Source organism: Panthera onca, chromosome A2, assembly GCF_046562875.1.
Source record: "Panthera onca isolate mPanOnc1 chromosome A2, mPanOnc1 haplotype 2, whole genome shotgun sequence".
Taxonomy (NCBI): Eukaryota; Metazoa; Chordata; class Mammalia; order Carnivora; family Felidae; genus Panthera; species Panthera onca.
In genome coordinates, this window is record NC_138340.1 from 63,785,972 (window position 1) to 63,803,634 (window position 17,663).

Below are 17,663 nucleotides of genomic sequence, written 5' to 3' on the forward strand. Positions count from 1 at the left end.
ACCAACATTCGTAACTTGTCAATTTCTTGTAATTGGCATCGTTTTTAGTATTTCTGTACATGAAGGTTCTGCATGTAATTTAAATAATCAGAGGTATCCAACATTAGAGTAATTTGAACTATTTAATTTTTTTAAAGTTTACTTATTTTGAGAGAGAGAGAGAGCACAAGTAGGAGAGGAACAGAAAGAGAGGGAGAGGGAGAGGGAGAGAGAGAGCTAGAGAGAGAGAGAGAGAGAGAGAGAGAATCCCAGGCAGGCTCCACACTGTCAGTGCAGAGCCTGATGCGAGGCCCGATCTCACGAACTGTAAGATCATGTCCTGAGCCAAAATGAAGAGTCAGATGCTTAATCACATGAGCCACCCAGGCGCCCTTAATTTGAACTATTTAAAGTTAAAAGGCTCTTCCTGACAATACTTACCATGGAATCAGTAATGCACTAAAAAGATCATGAATTCACTTACATACGGATATATGCGAGGTATATTACAGATTATTATCCTATGATTTTGTGACACTCATATTTATTATCCTGCGTCTGTGAACTTACAGAACACCTTGCTTAACATTTAACTGTGACCTGAGGCAGAGGTGAACCTTGTAAAGGGGTGCAGACGATCTGCAATTGTGCTTGTGATTTCCAGATAGTTCATAAACATGGACTGGGACTGGTCATCATGATGATGTATCAAAGGAAGGTCTGAGTGACGGTGGCATTGGTGAAAAGCAGAAGCCACGATTTATTCTTTATAAACAAGTCTTTGTTGTCTTAACCAATCTCCTTGAATAAACGATTAGGCTGGAAGATTGGCCCATGCTATGCACAAAAAATATGTATGATTGGATGAGCCATTTGGTTGCCAGGAATTTGTAGCATTTTCTTGTGGGGAAGAAGGCAAAATCTTGGCAGCATGAAAATATAATTTGCTATAATTTTACTGTTTGAAAAGGACTTTCTGTAATCAGATTTGTGGCTTCTCTCTTAGTCAGGTGCAGGGAGGGAGGTAAAAGTGAATAAAAATCACGGTGTACATACCCCCGACGTGAATATCTCTGTTCTCTTAGTCTTATGTGTACCTCTGTTGAATACTAACCAGAGGTTCCTGAGACAGCTCAGCTCCACTGGTGTCAGGGGGTAGAACACACGGTTGGTAAGTTTGTTCCATCATGAGCTCTCTGAAGATGTGCATAGTATTTTCTCAATAAATGACCCACCCCCTTCATTTTGCGGGTGAAGTACCTGAGAGCAGACAGGTGAAAGACTCACCTTAGTTATGTAGCTTGAAGTTAGTGGTGACTTAGTCTCTGATTCCCAACACTCGTTCTTTTCCTCCTTCTCCCTAACATTTGTGGAAGGAAGTAAAGGGAAAAATATGATGGGGCCAGTGATCAGCCTCATTCAGTTACGGGTTTGATGGGAGGACGTTTAGATTAATTAGGAGTGTGGCCATTTACCTGGTTTATCTGTGACTGAACAGCCCTAATCTATTTAGAAGTCAGTATTAATCTCTTACGTTAGTTTTAAAGACTTGGCTTCTCACATGAATTATACTTATAAATATGCTCGTTATCTGTACTTATATTTCACACATCATTTGTATAAGGTGATAGATGGTAAAATTTGTGGGGGCTGTGTGTGTGAGTGTGTGTGTACGTGTGTAGGTTTAAACCCAGGGAACGGACTTATTCAGAAAATGAGGTAAAAACATCTTACTGACCCATGTTTAAGAAACGAAACAACATGGGGGCCTGGTAGTCTTTCTAAAACCATGTGCCGCCATTACGGAAGGTGCACATCCAGTCACTGGGTTTGCTCACGGGCTCAGAAGCTTCCCCTGACACACGGCTGGTGTCCACGAGACCCTCGGAGCTGCTTCTGGGCAATCCAGTTGTGAATTGGAAACCAGTTGTGAGAACAACTCTGCACTCACTCACCTGACGAAGGCTGCGGTGTGGGGTGCGTTAGCGGGTAAACCCTGCAGTGAAGTGTGGATAGTGGCAGTAAAACATCAAACAGTTCGAAGGCAGACAGGTTTAAAAATCTGACTGGGAAGCAGGTCACCCCGGGGCCACTGAACACTTCTTTCTTGGCTCTTTTTAAACCCACTTCCGCAGCTCCGTGACCGCTGATAACATAAAGGAAATTAGATACCCGAAAGGGAGTAGAACCCAGCTAAAATCTCTTCCGGTGTTGAAGCAGGGCTTGGCACAGGCCCTCACAAGGCTCCAAACATCTTATTAATTTTCAGAATTCCTTGATATGTTACATCATTAAATAAGGAGGAAAAAAAAAAAAACAAAGCTGGTCAGAGCGCGTCGAGTAAGAGTCACTTGAAGTTCATTTTTAAGTCAGATCCATGACTGAAAAATGTCTTGCCTTTCCAAGAGGCGCTGAAGCATGAAGCGTACAGAGTATTATGCCCTCCTTTATCAGGTCGAGATTACTGACCTGCAAGGGTGTGGAAACCATAAAATAGAGGAGAGTGTTTTCTAATAAACGTGTAAATGTGATTCCCCGTGGTCTTGGCATAGGAAATGTTTGGTTAGCATCGCTCACGGATAGGTTAACATTTATAACCTTGGGCTCCTCTCCTTCTGGGTCAGTGAGGGTGAACTCTGGCTTAGGTGTAGGGACCGGAGGTAACAAACCAGAGCTAGAGAGGCCATGGCATGCTTCGACTTAACTTGTCTTTAATGCTGTTTGAAGGCTCAGCCCCACCGTGGCTCAGTAGCCGCTGGTTCCTTTCCGCAGACGTTCTGCTAAACCACCCACAGTGATGGATGTCAGTGCATCATACACACAGTAGAACTGATAGGTATCTTATGTGCAAGATGTGAATGGGATGATTTCTACTGACTCAGAGCAAATGCAAGCGCTTTACCCGCACAGCCGACAACAGACGTCCTGCTCTGAACGTAGAGGAGAAGCCCCTTCGTTCCACTCCGACGTGAAATTTTGTCCTTATTTTAAAAATGTCGCTCGTGTGTAACTAGAAATTAGGCAGTTGTCAGTGCACTGGGTGATGAGCAGCTCTGAAGACAGGAAGACATTGGACTCTTTCTACTGTTAAATCCCTACACCCCCTGGCTGCCTTTATTAACCTGTTCTGAGTGTTTCACCTGTTCTGAAGCCCAGAGATACCTGCTGGGAAGGAATAAATGTGGGTGTGGGCATTGCAAGTGTCCTGGGGCCACCGAACCATAAAAAGGATAATTCAAATCTGTCTTCCATAGCTTTAAGTGGCTTGTACTGTTTAAATATAAGTTTCACACATTTAAATTGCCGTAAAGCTAGTTGATTTGGGGAGGAACTACTAGGAGACAAGGAAAACTCATTCCAGCGGAACCTGGAAAAACATCCTTAAACACGAAAAATTGTGCCAGGAGTTTTATAGATTAGCATGTACAGGTGAACAATTTTTGACATGTAAACTTCCAGTTGAGATGTGTAGTAGCTAAAAATCCTAAGTGTAAGGTTTGATGAATTTTTATTATGACAGCCCACCCGTATAAGCATCCCTAGGACCCAGATCAAGCCCCATCATGAACTGTCTCTGTCAAGAGGCGTCCAAACTAAAGATAAGCACTATAGTGACTTTTACCATCAGAGATTAGCCTGCTTGTCAACTTTATTCAGGGACGCCTGGGTGGCTCAGTTGGTTAAGCATCCAACTTCGACTCAGGTCATTGTCTCGAGGTCAGTGAGTTCAAGCCCCATGTCGAGCTCTGTGCTGATGGCTCAGAGCCTGGAACCTACTTATGATTCTGTGTGTGTCTCCCTCTCTCTCTGCCCCTCCCTACTCACTCTGTCTCTGTCTCTCTCTCTCTCAAAAATAAATAAACACTAAAAAATTTTAATGGAATCGTATGGTGCATACTCTGTTTGCTATTTCCTGGCAGTATCACGTCTGTGGTATACATCCATATCGTGTGTGCTGCGTGTTTGTTCATTTGGATTGGTTTTGACACACATGTGCTACAGATGTTCCAGAACATTCATTGGTGAACACATGAAGACATTTATGTTGAGGAATGAAATTTCTTCCAGACAGCATGAGCTGTTTAGCTGTTGCAGGTGCTGACACGCCATTCTGATGGATATAATTCATGCATATTCACACCAAGTGTAACAACAACCCAGTGGTTTTTAGTATAGTCACAAAACTGTAACTATTTCCAGTGTCTCATTCCCAAAAATTTTCATCACTTTGAAAAGAGACCTTTTACTATGAGCAGTCATTCTCTGTTGTCCCTGTCCCCCAGCCTTCACCAACCCTTAATTGCTTTCTTGTCTCTAAGGATGTGCCTATTTTGGACATTTCGTAAAAACGGAAACATACGATATGTGTGGCCTTTTGTGTTTAGTTTCTTTAGGTTGGCATATGGTTTTCAAAGTTTATTTGTGTCATAGCATGTATTAATACTTCCTTTTTAAGATTTTTTAAACATTTATTCCTTTTTGAGAGAGAGACACGAGTGCTCTCTCGTGGATGTATGTTTCTGGATCTTTCGAGCAGACAGCTAGGAGTCGTCCCTGAGTCATACGGCAGGTATCTCTCTGAGGGTAGCAGCTGAGGCGCCACAAGCTATTTCTTTAAAGCAGCTGCACTCTTTTATGTTCCCGGCTGTTTTATAGTCCACATCCTCCCAAATATGTATTATTGTCCACCCATTTGATTATAGCCATCTTACTGGGTGTGAGATGGTACTTCAGTGTGGTTGTGATTTGCATTTCCTTAATGGCTAATGGCGCTGACCATGTTTTTTTCTTCCTTTCTTTTTTTTTTTTAATTTAAATTCAAGTTAGTTGACGTACAGTGTAGTCTTAGTTTCAGGAGTAGACCCCAGTGATTCATCTCTTACATATGACACCCTGTGCTCATCCCTGCTTGTTGGGATGACCATATTTTTTTCTATGCTTGTTGGCTATTGGTGCATCTCTGGAGAAATCTATATTCGGACACTGTGCCCATTTAAAAAGTTGGATTATTTGCATTTTTATTATTGAGTTGTAAGTATTATCTATATATTCCAGAATAACTACATTATTAGATAGATGATTTACAAAAAATTCTTCCATTTGTATAAGCTGCTTTTGTATACTTTTTGATGTTCTTTTAAAAACACAAACATTTTAAATTTTGATGATGTGAGAGTTGTCTGCCTTTTTTTGGTATTTTTTTAATCTTTATTGAGGAATAATTGACAAATAAAATTGTAAGCCATTTAAAGTGTACCTGGTGATGATTTTATAGACATATTCATTGTAAAAGGAGTCCTCCCATCTAGCTAATTAACCCATCTGTCACCTGGCATAATTTTAAATTTCTTTTTAAAAAGTTTTCCTTTTCCATTTTTATTGAGACATAATTGGCCTACCATATGTGTTTAAGGTGTATAGTATTCTGATTTAATTTACATCTATTGTGAAATGACCACAGTAACTTTAGTTAGCATCCAGTATCTCATATAGACCAAAAAAAAAAAAAAAAAAAAGGAAAGAAAAATGTTTTCCTCCTTGTGATGAGAAGTCTTAGCTCTGGTCTCCTTACAACAAGCCGACGCACCGCACAGCGGTGCTAGCCCCGGGCGCCATGTTGCACCTTCCATCCCTGGTCTTCTGTGTCTTACACATGGACGATTGGGCTTTTCCTCCGATTTCCCTGCTCCCACCCCACCTCTGGCACCCACTAATTTGGTCTCTTTCTACGTGAGTTTGTTTATTTTTTCTTTTCCTTTAAGATTCTACATATAAGTGACATTACAATGTCATGTAGTGTTTCTTTTCCTCATACGTATGTGTGTGTGTGTGTGTGTGTGTGTGTGTGTGTATGTGTGTGTGTGTGTATATATATATGTATATATATAATCTCACAACTTCTTTATGCATGCATCTGTTGATGGGCACCTAGGTTGTTTCCATGCTGTCAGTAATGCCACAGCGAATTTAGGGGCACAGACATCTCTTTGACATAGTGGTTCGTTTCCTTCGGATACATTTGTGGAAGCAGAATTGCAGGAACATAGGGAAGGTTCTATTTTTAATTTTTGAGGAACCTCCAAATACTGTTTTCCACAGTGGCTGCACCAGTTCGCATTCCCTCCCACAGTGCCTAGGGGTTCCGTTTTCTCCACATCCTGGCCAACACTTGTCTCTTGTTTTTTGATGACATCCATTCTGACAGGTGTGAGGTGATACCTCATTGTGGTTTTGACTTGCCTTTCCCCGATGATGAGTGCTGTTGAGCATCTTTCCATGTGTCTGTTGGCCGTCTGGATGTCTTCTTTGGAAAAAAGCGTGCTCAGTTCTGTCAGGTTTTAAATTGGATTTTTTTTTTTTTGCTATTGATTTTTGTGAGTTCTTTGTGTATTTTGGCTAATCCCCTTATCAGGTACATGGTTTATAAATATTCTCTCCCATTCTATAGGTTTTCCTTTCATTTTGTAAATGATTTCTTTGGCTTTCCAGAAGCTTTTTAATTTGATCTAGTCCCACTGCTTTATTTTTGCTTTTGTTGCCTTCGCTTTTGGTGTCAAATCTCAAAAATTATTGCCAAGACCGATGCCTAGAAGGTTAACCCCTATGCTTTCTTCTAGAAAGTTTACAGTTCTGGGTCTTACATTTAGTTTGTAATCCGTTTGAGATGATCGCTGTTTGTGATGTAAGGTAAAGCTCAGTTTCATTCTTCTGCATGTGGTTTTTGTTTTCCTAGCACTATTTATTGAAGAGACTGTCCTTTCCCCATTGTGTATGCTTGACTCCTTTGTTGTAAATTAACTGGGCATATAAGCACGTGTTTCTTTCTGAGCTATGTATTCTGTTCCACTGATCTAGATGTCAGTGTTAATGCCAATACCATACTGTTTCCATGACCTCAGCTTTGTCACATAGGTTGTATCTGGAAGCATGACGCCTCCAGTTTTGTTCGTCTTTTTCGTAATTGCTTTGGCTATTCGGGATCTCTTGTGGTTCCATACAATTTTACGATTGTTTTTGTCCATTTCTGTGAAACACGTCATCGGAATTTCAGTAAGGAGTGCACCGAGTCTGAAGATTGCTTTGTGTAGTGGGGACATTTTAACCATATTAATTTTTCATTGCAAGAATCCATAAGCATGGAATATCTTTCCATTTATTTGTGTTTCCTTCAGTTTCTTTCACTGATGCCTTCTGGTTTTCAGTGTACAGATCTTTTCCCTCCTTGGTTAAACTGATTCCTGTTTTCTTATTCTTTTTTAATGTGGTTGCCATAGACATCATTTTTTGTTTCATTTCTCTCTCTGATAGTTCATTGTTGGCGTATAGAAGCAAAATTGAATTTGGTATGCTGATTGTGTAGCCTGCAGACTTACTAAATTCACGTATTCATTATAACCTTCTTTTTTTGGTGGAGATGATAGCTTCTATCTTGTCTTTTGTCGCTTATGTTTTTTATGTCATATCTAGAAACTGTGGCCTGATGTCAGAAAGCTTAATGCGTTTGTTTTCTTCTGAAAGTATTATAGTTTTGTCTTTAACATTTAGGACTTTGATCCATTTTGAGTTGATTTTTATATATTGGGTGAGGTGTAGGGGTCTAAATGTTTGGAATATAATTTTTATAGTGTTCCCTTAGAAACCTTTGTATTTCTGTAAGGTTGGTAATAATATCCTCTCTTTCATTCCTTATTTGAGTAATTTGAATTTTTTCCCCTTTTTTTAATTAATTAATTTTTGGGGGTTAGTCTAGCCAAAGGGTTGTAAATTTTACTGATTTTCTCTATTGTTTTATTTTTCTACTTTTTGTGATTTTTTTGTTTCTAATTTTATTTCCTCCCTTTTAATTGCTTTAGGTTTGGTTTACTATGCTTTTAGGGAATTTTGCTACACTTTTAAAAAATTACTGAAGAGGAATGGTTATATTATTGCTTTGAAGTCTTGTTTAAATCTTGTTTCTTATTTAATACAAACATTACAGTTTATACCTTTCCTACAGGCACTCCTTTAGCTGAATGCTATGATTTTTGGTATGTTGTCATTTTTATTGTATTCATCGCAAAGTATTTTCTGATTTTCAAAAACCAGTTCTTCTTTGATCTATTAGTTATTTGGGGGCATGTTCTTTAATTTGCACATATTCATGGTCCCCTCAAATTTCTTTCTGTTGCTGATTTCTCGTCATTTCACTGCAGTCAGAGAATGTATTTGATAGGATTTCAGCCCCTTACAACGCACCGAGACTTGTCTCATGAAGTGACAAATGTTCAGTCCTGGGAAATGTTCCACATGCAGCAGAGAAGACCGCATGTGCCACCATTGTTGGGGAGGGGGGTGGGGAAGGGGGGGTTCTCCAAACGTCTGTTGGGTCCAGTTTGCTTATAGTGTTGTTCAAACATCCTGCAGCCGTCTTGGTGTTCTGCCTAATTTTTCTATCCATTACTGAACGTGACGTATTGAAGACTCCAACTATTACTGTTGTATTGTCCACTTCTTACTTTACCTTGTCAGGTTTTCTTCCTGTGTAATGGGACTGGGTTCCAAGATGAAAACTTGTGAGCAACTGTTATGTCTTCCCAAGGAAGTGACACCTTTATCATTATAAAAGTCACTGTGTGGTTGTAGTGTCGAGTTTTATATCATTACAGTCAATTTTGTCTGTTTTGAGCATAGCCACTCCGACATTATTTTGGAGACTGTGTGCATGGTGTACCTTTTCTTTTTTTATTGTCCTAAAACAAACATGACGTAAAGGTTTTCATCTTACGATGTTTAAGAGGATAGTTCAGTGTTAAGTACAGGACCCTCAGAGATATTGCGGGTGGGTTCTAGACCACCGCAATACGAATGCCGTAACAAAGTAAGTCAAGTGAATTGTGGTCTCCCAGTGCATGTAAGAGCTGTATTTATGGGGCACCTAGTTGGCTCAGTCAGTTAAGCGTCCAACTTCGGCTCAGGTCATGATCTCAATCTCGTGGTTCCTGAGTTCAAGCCCCACGTCGGGCTCTCTGCTGTCAGCACAGAGCCTGCCTCGGATCCTTTGTTCCCCTCTCTCTCTGCCCCTTCCCCGCTTGAGTGCACACGCACGTGCTCTCTCTCTCTCAAAAATAAACATTAAAAAATAAGTTATATTTACATTATGCTGTATCTGTTAAGTGTACAAAAGCATGATGTCTAAAAAGTATATTTTTAATTAAAAACACTTTATTGCTAAAAAATGCTAGCCATCATCTGAGCTTTCAGCCAGTCATAATCACTGATCACAGATCACCATAACATTTTTGAGAGAGAGAGAGAGAGAGAGAGAGAGAGAGAGAGAGAGAAAGCGCATGAGTTGGGAGAGAGAGGGAGAGAGACTCCCAGGCAGCCTCCCCACTCAGTGCAGAGACTGACACAGGGCCCTATCACATGACCCTGGGATCATGGCCTGAGCCGAAGTCAAGACACTCACCTGACTGAGCCACCCAGGCGCCACAGCCATAACAATTATAATAATAATGCAGAAGTTTGAAGTATCATGAGAATTACCGAAACGTGCCACAGAGAGACAGGGCACGGAGAGTCTTGCCCGACACCGGGCTGCCACAAACCTTCCGTTTGTAAAAAGCACAGTATCTGCGAAGTGCAGTGAAACGAGGGAAGCCGGCATATCCACTTGGCGCGGCCGTTCCCAGGGGCCCTTCAGTCTCGGAGCCCCGAAACTCTATACCCGTTCAGCCACACGCGGATCCCTTCTGTCCCCGCTGGGTGGCTATCGCCATTCTCTCTCCCTGTGGTTTGGACTCCTTACTCACATCATATAAATGAAATTGTACGGTATTTGCCTTTTTGTGATACATTCATCTCACTGAGCAGAGTGTCCTCAAGTCTGATCCATGTTGTAGCAGGCATCAGAATTTCTCCCCTTTGTGCGTCTGTTGCACAACTAAGCCCGAAGTTTGTGCTTCTTCTCCTACTACTCCTTGACATGGACCCTCCTCTCTCACCATGCTGTTGTCTCATGTGTCTGCCCCTCTGCCTGCCTCCTCCTCTCTTCCTCTTCTCTGTGCCCACAGAGGTCCTACCCTTTGGATCGATCTCACCCAGAGCATCCCATCCACATCTCCTTTGGATGAGTGAGGGTGACCCCCTGTCCCACTTCGCCTGAATGGAGGGGTTTCTCAGTCCGTGACACTTCTCGCCCCTTGTAAACCAGGACACTTGGCCATGCCGGTGAAGCCGGCTCAGCTCACTGCAAGCCCAGCAAGCGTCCAGCTGTCTTGTCCTCTTTGTTCTCTCCGCTGTCCCCTCCTCTGCTGTAGACATGCCTCCTCGAGACAAGGTCCCATATCCATGAGGTCTGGGCTTTGTGTCTTTGCTTGTGGAGTGAACGTGTGATGGAGCACAGACTCCCAGGGAGCTTGGTGGCAGAGGGCTCCTACCCCCAGCGGGCAGAAGGGGAAGCGAATCCATCAGACGGCACCCCCCTGAAGAAGCCCATGAGCAAAACTCGTGGCCTGAAAAAGACTGAAACCCTGACCCACGAAAGCCTGATCATTTGTTTTGCTTATTTTTTTTAATTCAAATCTAATTAACACATGATGTTATATTAGCTTCAGGTGTACAGTAGAATAATTCAATAACTGTATATAATTCTCAGTGCTCGTAAAGACAAGGGCACTCTTTACCCCCCATCTGTCGATTTCATACCCTACCTCCCTACCACCTCCCCTCCGGCAACCACTCGTTTGTTCTCTGTATTTAAGAGTCTGGCTTTTTGTCTTTTTTGTGCGTTCACTTCTTTTGTTTCTTCAACTCGACATCTGAGTGAAATCATGTGGTATTTGTCTTTCTCTGGCTGACTTCTTTCACTTGGCATTATATTCTCTGATCCGATCCACGTTGCTGCAGATGGCAAGAATTCATTCTTTTTTATGGTTGAGCAATATTCCGTTGTGTGTATATTCCACATGTTCCCCTGTGGATGGACACTTGGGCTGCTTCCATATCTTGTCTGTTGTAAATAATGCTGCAGTAAACATGGGCTTTATACATCGTTTGGAATTAGTGCTTTCATTTTTTTTGGATGATTAGCAGTAGTGGAATTCATAGATCAAATAGTAATTCTACTTTTAATTTTTTAAAATGTTTATTTATTTATTTTTGACAGACAGAGAGAGAGAGAGACAGCACGAGTGCAGGGGAGGGGCAGAGAGAGATGGAGAGACAGAATCCCAAGCAGGCTGTGCGCTGTCAGCACAGAGTCCATGTGGGGCTCGGACTCATGAACCGCGAGATCATGACCTGAGCCGAAATCAAGAATCGGACGCTTAACCTACTGAGCCATCCAGATGCCTCTAAATTTCTTTTTATCTAATAAATAATGTCCAACTCTCCACCATACATTACAAGACACAGGGTGCCTGGATGGCTCAGTGGGTTAAGCCTTAGACTTTGGCTCAGGTCATGATCTCACAGTTCATGAGTTCGAGCCCCACATTGGGCTCTATGCTGACATCTCGGAGCCTGGAGCCTGCTTCGGATTTTGTGTCCCCCCCCCCCCCCCCCCCCCGCACATGCTCTTTCTCTGTCTCTTAAAAAATGAATAAATATTAAAAAAAATTACAAAAGAAAAGAAATTACAAGACAAGCTGAAAGACAAAACACATGTTCCATAGAGACAAAAATGACATTAAAACCAGACCCAGCCGTGGCAGGTCGTGAAGTATCACAATGGGAGTTTATAATAACTCTGACTGATGTGCTAAGGACTCTAATGGGGACAGTAGACAACATGTGAGAAGAAATGGGCACTGTCAGCAGGGAGATGGACACTGGAAGAGTAGAGGTGCTGTCAGTAAAAAGGAAAACTGTAGAGGGCAGGATGACAACAAACATGAGACGGGCTCAGCATTAGCTGGATGCCACTGAGGAAGGAAGCATTGAATCTGTGAACGGGTTACCAGATACTTTGAAAACTGAAGTGCAGAGAGAAAACAGGAATGAAAAGGTGGAACGGACTGTCGGGGATCGTGACAGGGACGACACATGGCCTGTGTGCCCAATGGTATCCCCAGAAGGAGTCCAAAAGAGAAAGGGACAGAAGAAATAGCTGAATAATGACGGCACTGGTTTTCAAAATGTGTGACAACTCCCGAAGTGCGGAATCCGGAAGTCCACAAACCACCAAAGAAGACAAATACCGAAAAATCGACACGTGATCATGTGATATCCAAGCTGTAGACATTCAAAGACAAATTCTCGAAGGAGGCTGGCATGGGGGACAGATACCTTACCTACAGACTTACCAGAAGCCATGGGAGAAAGAAGGCAGGGAGTGGAGTGTTTAAAGCATTCAGAGAAAAATTACCACGCCCTAGAATTCTGAACCCTGTGAAATGATCTTTCAAAAGTGAAGGAGACATCAACACAAAATGAATTTGTTGCCAGCAGAACTGTCTTGCAAGAAATGTTGAGAGAAATGGGGCACCTGGGTGGCTCAGTTGGTTGAATGGCTGACTTCAGCTCAGGTCATGATCTCGCCATTCCTAGTTCAGGCCCCACATCGGGCTCTGTGCTGACAGCTCAGAGCCTGGAACTTGTTTTGGATTCTGTGTCTTCCTCTCTCTCTCTTTCTCTCTCTCCCCCTCCCTCTCCCTCTCTCTCTGCCCCTCCCCCACTCATGCACATACACGCTCTATCTCTCAAAAATAAACATTAAAAAGAAATTAAAAAAGAAATGTTGAAAGAAGGAAAATATTATAGGTTGGAAAGTCAGATTTACATAAAGAAAGGATGAACATTAGAGAAGGAGTAATTGAAGATAAAAAATCTTTCCTATTTATTATTCTTCATTTATTATTTCTTCATTGATTTTAAATAGTCTGTTTAAAACAATAACAGCAACTTTGTATCTGGTGATTGTGGCCTATGGCTGAGTGACATGAATGGTGGAAATCCAATTGGGAATGGAAGGGGGAATTGGGAATTCTCTGCTCTAAGATGCTTCCACTGGGGCACCCCAGTCGCTCCGTGGGTTGAGTGTTCGACTCTTCATTTCAGCTCGAGTCATGATCCCGGGGTTGTGGGATTGAGCCCCTTGTTGGGCTCTGTGCTGAGGATGGAACCTTCTTAAGATTGTCTCTCTTTCTCCCTCTGCCCCTCTCCCTCCACTCCTCTCTCTCTCTTTCAAAAGAAAAAATAGGTACTCCCAGGTCATTTTTATTTGCAAGGGGACTTGAAACAGTTATAAATGTATCTCGTGAACCACAGAACAACCAATACAAATTTTTTTTTTTTTTTTTTTTTTTTTAATTTTTTTTCAACGTTTTTTATTTATTTTTGGGACAGAGAGAGACAGAGCATGAACGGGGGAGGGGCAGAGAGAGAGGGAGACACAGAATCGGAAACAGGCTCCAGGCTCCGAGCCATCAGCCCAGAGCCTGACGCGGGGCTCGAACTCACAGACCGCGAGATCGTGACCTGGCTGAAGTCGGACGCTTAACCGACTGCGCCACCCAGGCGCCCCAATACAAATTTTTAAAAAGAAACACAACATAGTCCAGGAAAGGAGAGAAAATGAAGTCGTATACAATGTTCAACTAAAAGCAGATAAGGAAGAAAAAGAGTGAGAAACAAGGAGAACAAATAGAAAATTGTTACTATAATCCAAGTGTGTCAAATGTCACTGTAAATGTACTGGTGTAAATGCACCAATTGACAGAAACTACCAGAGTGGATGAAGAGACAAGACCCAACTATATGTTTTCTAAAAGAATCCACTTTAAATGTAAAGACCCGGATGGATTAAAGGCAACGGGGAAAAGAAAGATACGCTGTGCTGACGTGAATGCATAGAAAGCTGGAGTGTCCCCGTGAATTTCAGAGCAAGACAAAGGGCAAAAAGAAGTTGTTAGGAATAAAGTGGGATATTGCATAATGATAAAGGAGTCAGTTCTCCAGACCCGGATGTGTGTAAGCCCCACCCCGGCGTGTCAGAATCTGCGAGGACGGGGTGGTGGACCCAAAGAAGTGGGGGACATCAGTGCTCCCCTTTGAGGGACTGACAGGTCCATCAGGCAGAAAATGAGTCAGGATACAGTTGAACTAACGGGCACATTAGTCAGCTGGGTCCGAAGACGTCTATAGGATACGTTGTGCAACAACAGCAGTGTATGCGGTCTGTTTGGGCTCACATGGATGGTTCATCAAGATGGACCACGTTCGGGGCTCCTTAGAAATGTGACAGTACAAGTCATGCAAAATGCTTTCTCAGATAACATTAGCATTAAGCTAGAAATAACAGAAAGGCAGCTGGAAAATCCCCAGATATTCAGGGATTAAACAACGCACTTCTAATTAACGCATGACTCAAAGACTAAATTGGACTCCATTAAAATAAAAACAAAATCTGCTCAGGGCAGAACACTTCTAAGGGCGTGAAAACACAAATCCCAGATGGGCAGAGAATATTTGCAAAGCACGCATCTGATACAAGACTTGTATCCAAAAGATACAAAGAACCCAACAATAGAAAAATAAACAACCCGATTAGAATATGGTCAAAAGGTGTGAATGGATACCTCGCTAAAGATACAGATGGCACATGAAGAGATGTGCAGTGTCACATGTCACTGGGGAATTTCAAATTTAAGCAATATATACACGTCTATTAGAGTGCCAGAAATCTTAGACTCTGTCAGTGCCAGAAGCTGGGGACGAGGTGAAGCTATATTGGAAATGCTCGTGGTACAGCCACTACCCAGGACGGTTTGTGAGTTTCTCGCCAACCTAAAGCATAGTCTTACGATAGCCTGAAGCAATCCTCCTCCTAGGTATTTATTGAGATGATTTGAGAACTTATGTGCACACACACACAAAAAAAACCAAACAACCCAAAAACCCTGTAGGCTAATGCTTACAGTTGTGTTATCAATAGTTGTCAAAATTTGGAAGCAACAGAGGTATGCTTCAGTAAGTGAATGAATAAACCAACTGGGGTGCATCTAAACAATGGAATAAGGGCGCCTGGGTGGCTCAGTCAGTTAAGCATCCGACTTCGGCTCAGGTCATGATCTCACGGTCCGTGGGTTTGAGCCCCGTGTTGGGCTCTGTGCTGACAGCTCAAAGCTTGGGGCCTCTTTCGGATTCTGTGTCTCCCTCTCTCTCTGCCTCCACTCAGCTCGTGATCTGTCTCTCTCTCAAAACATAAACGTTAAAAAAACAAAATTGGAACTCTATAAATTAGAAAAAAATTCCCTCCCTCTTCCTTTTATGTTGTAATCTTATTTTTTCTCCTCTTCCTTTTTTGTATGGTTCTTCTATCTTTCCACCTAATGGTCACAGAATGAGAAAAATGGTAGACTGACAAGCGTAAGGTGGAGTTATTGGAACTGGCCCTTTAGTGAACTCCGGGCCCGCAGTGACACGCGGGCTTCCATTTTAGCGGCCATAAAAGGGTGGTGGTGATTTTTTTTTCTTTTAATAACTGCTGTGTGCATTTCTACCAGTAAAAGGAAGTAGAATGAAGTACAGATTTGTGCTGTAATGTGGGTGAGCCTCTGAAGCTTCATGCGAAAGTCATATATTGCATGGTTCAGTTTTATAAACTACCCACCAGGCAAATCCACAGGAACGAAAAGCCAGGGGCTGGGGGGACAGTGGAATGAGGAGTGACCGATTTGTGGGTACAGAGTTTCCTCTGGGACCCCGGGTTTTCATTTGCAGTATTTTCTCGTATGTTCTGTTCAATGAGAGATGGATAGGCTATGCTAAAAATGTACTTTTTAAAAACCTGAATCTGAATGATAGTTTAGCCATTGATTCATTAGCAATTGTTTTTTTTTTAAAATTTTTAATGTTTATTTATTTTGGACCTAGAGAGAGAGAGAGCGCACAAGCAGGGGAGGGGCAGAGAGGGAGGGAGACACAGAATCGGAAACAGGCTCCAGGCTCCGAGCTGTCAGCACAGAGCCCGACACGGGGCTTGAACTCACGAACCGCGAGATCATGACCTGAGCCAAAGTCGGACGCTTCACCAACTGAGCCACACAGGCGCCCCCAATCCATTAGGAATTCTCATAAATTGTTTTGGTGGGGAAATAATTGTTATGATAGCCATTTATTAAGCATGCCGTATGCCTCCTACAGAGCTCTGTGCTTTCTGTATTATTTTTTTTTTTAACATAAAAAGCAGTCGTGGCCTCAGAGCCACGCCTGGACACGTGGGTTGCTACTCATTCATCGAACCATTTATGCTAAATTGATTAGTTGCATTGTATGAACTGCAGTGAGCTTCTCTTTGATGAACCAGGTTGGAGAACTGGAGGATGTGTGTCTGGGGAGCCGAATTTTCTGGACTGTGTTGCTGTTTCTCGTTGCAGAGAGACCATGGATCTGTCTTTGGCGGGCGCCGCAGGTGTTCGCATGGGCTACTGTCCGCAGCAGGACGCCCTGGACGAGTTCCTGACTGGTTGGGAACACCTCTGTTATTACTGTACCCTCCGCGGGGTTCCCAACTCCTGCATTTCTCAGGTAAGTCTCCCTGAGGTTTTCCAGGAAAGCCTCCCGCTGAGCTATGCTCGGCTAACACCTCTGGTCCCAGCACAGCTCTCTGACCCGATAGATAAATGATAAACGTACCTGAAAGATGTTTCCAATCTGATGACACGGAAGGAAACGCAGTCACGATGGTTGTGTTGTTTTCAGTTACGTACTGAAAATAGAGATCTGAGTGCAGAAGTCACTTGGGGTTAAGGGTGACATCATTTGCAACTTTGTCTCCTCTCCAAGTGCCTTTCAAGTTTCCTGGACTGTTGTTTTCATTTGGGAACAGAGCTCATAGACCCGCTGCCGGGGCTTACAGAGAAGGGTGCAGACTGTACAGAAAGAAGGCCAGTGGGGTGGGGGGGACTGGGACGTCAGGAGGAGGACTTCCTGGTGAGCGGGCTGACACCTGCCAGCCTGACTCCTTCCCGGGTGGGCTCCAGAAGATGGAGAAGTGCCAGAGACTGCAGATCACCCCCTTCCTCCGTCTCTGTGGGAGGAGGGGGTGGACGCAGCCCCGAGAACGCAGGAGGCCTCTGTGCAGTGGTCAACCAAGCCTAGCTGACAGCCTTGATCGACAGCTCAGAGGACGTGCCAGGCGGAAGCCGCTGGAACGGCAGGTGCTTGAGGCGCAGTTTTCCTTTTCCTGCCCCTTGCAGGGATTCTGGAATGCTCCTTGCATTCCCAGATTCTGAACAAGGAGCAGAAGTAAGCGGCTTTTGTGGTGCATTTGCGACGTGATTCTGCAGGGAGGGAGCGTCCCAGAATTCACAGGAGACAAAACTAACAGCCTCACCTTCCCTGGTCCATGAAAATTCACTAGAGCGCTGTTGTGTCATCTTCTTCAGCCTTCTTCTCTTACTGATGCTCTGTAAGTTAAGAGCAAGTAAAGCAGAAGCCCTCCTGGTCCTCGAGGACCCGGGTCCCTTCACCCACCTGCCACCGTCAGGAAGTAAGGACGACGGGCCGCCCCTGGCGGCCTGCTCATCTGTACAACTGTTGAGACCTGGGATTCATCAGAGCTCAGTCTTTAAAAGGCGTTTGTCTCTGTCAGCTCCCCCGGGTTCGTGTTTGATTGAAGAGGTAGATGCTTGGCCAACGTCACAAGCTGGCCCCTTTGCCGTCCCGGGGGAAATGCATGCTTGGAAAAGTTCTTGCCAATA

At 43.2% G+C, this 17,663-nt stretch overlaps 1 protein-coding gene across 1 annotated transcript in view; it reads left to right on the plus strand.

The window, feature by feature from the left end:
* LOC132679001 (ATP-binding cassette sub-family A member 13) overlaps nucleotides 1-17,663 on the plus strand; it is a 301,866-nt gene that overhangs the window by 240,119 nt on the left and 44,084 nt on the right. Inside the window, exon 40 of the mRNA XM_060632081.3 lies at nucleotides 16,338-16,488. Coding sequence (XP_060488064.3) covers nucleotides 16,338-16,488 — 151 coding nt within the window. The remainder of the gene's footprint in view (nucleotides 1-16,337; nucleotides 16,489-17,663) is intronic.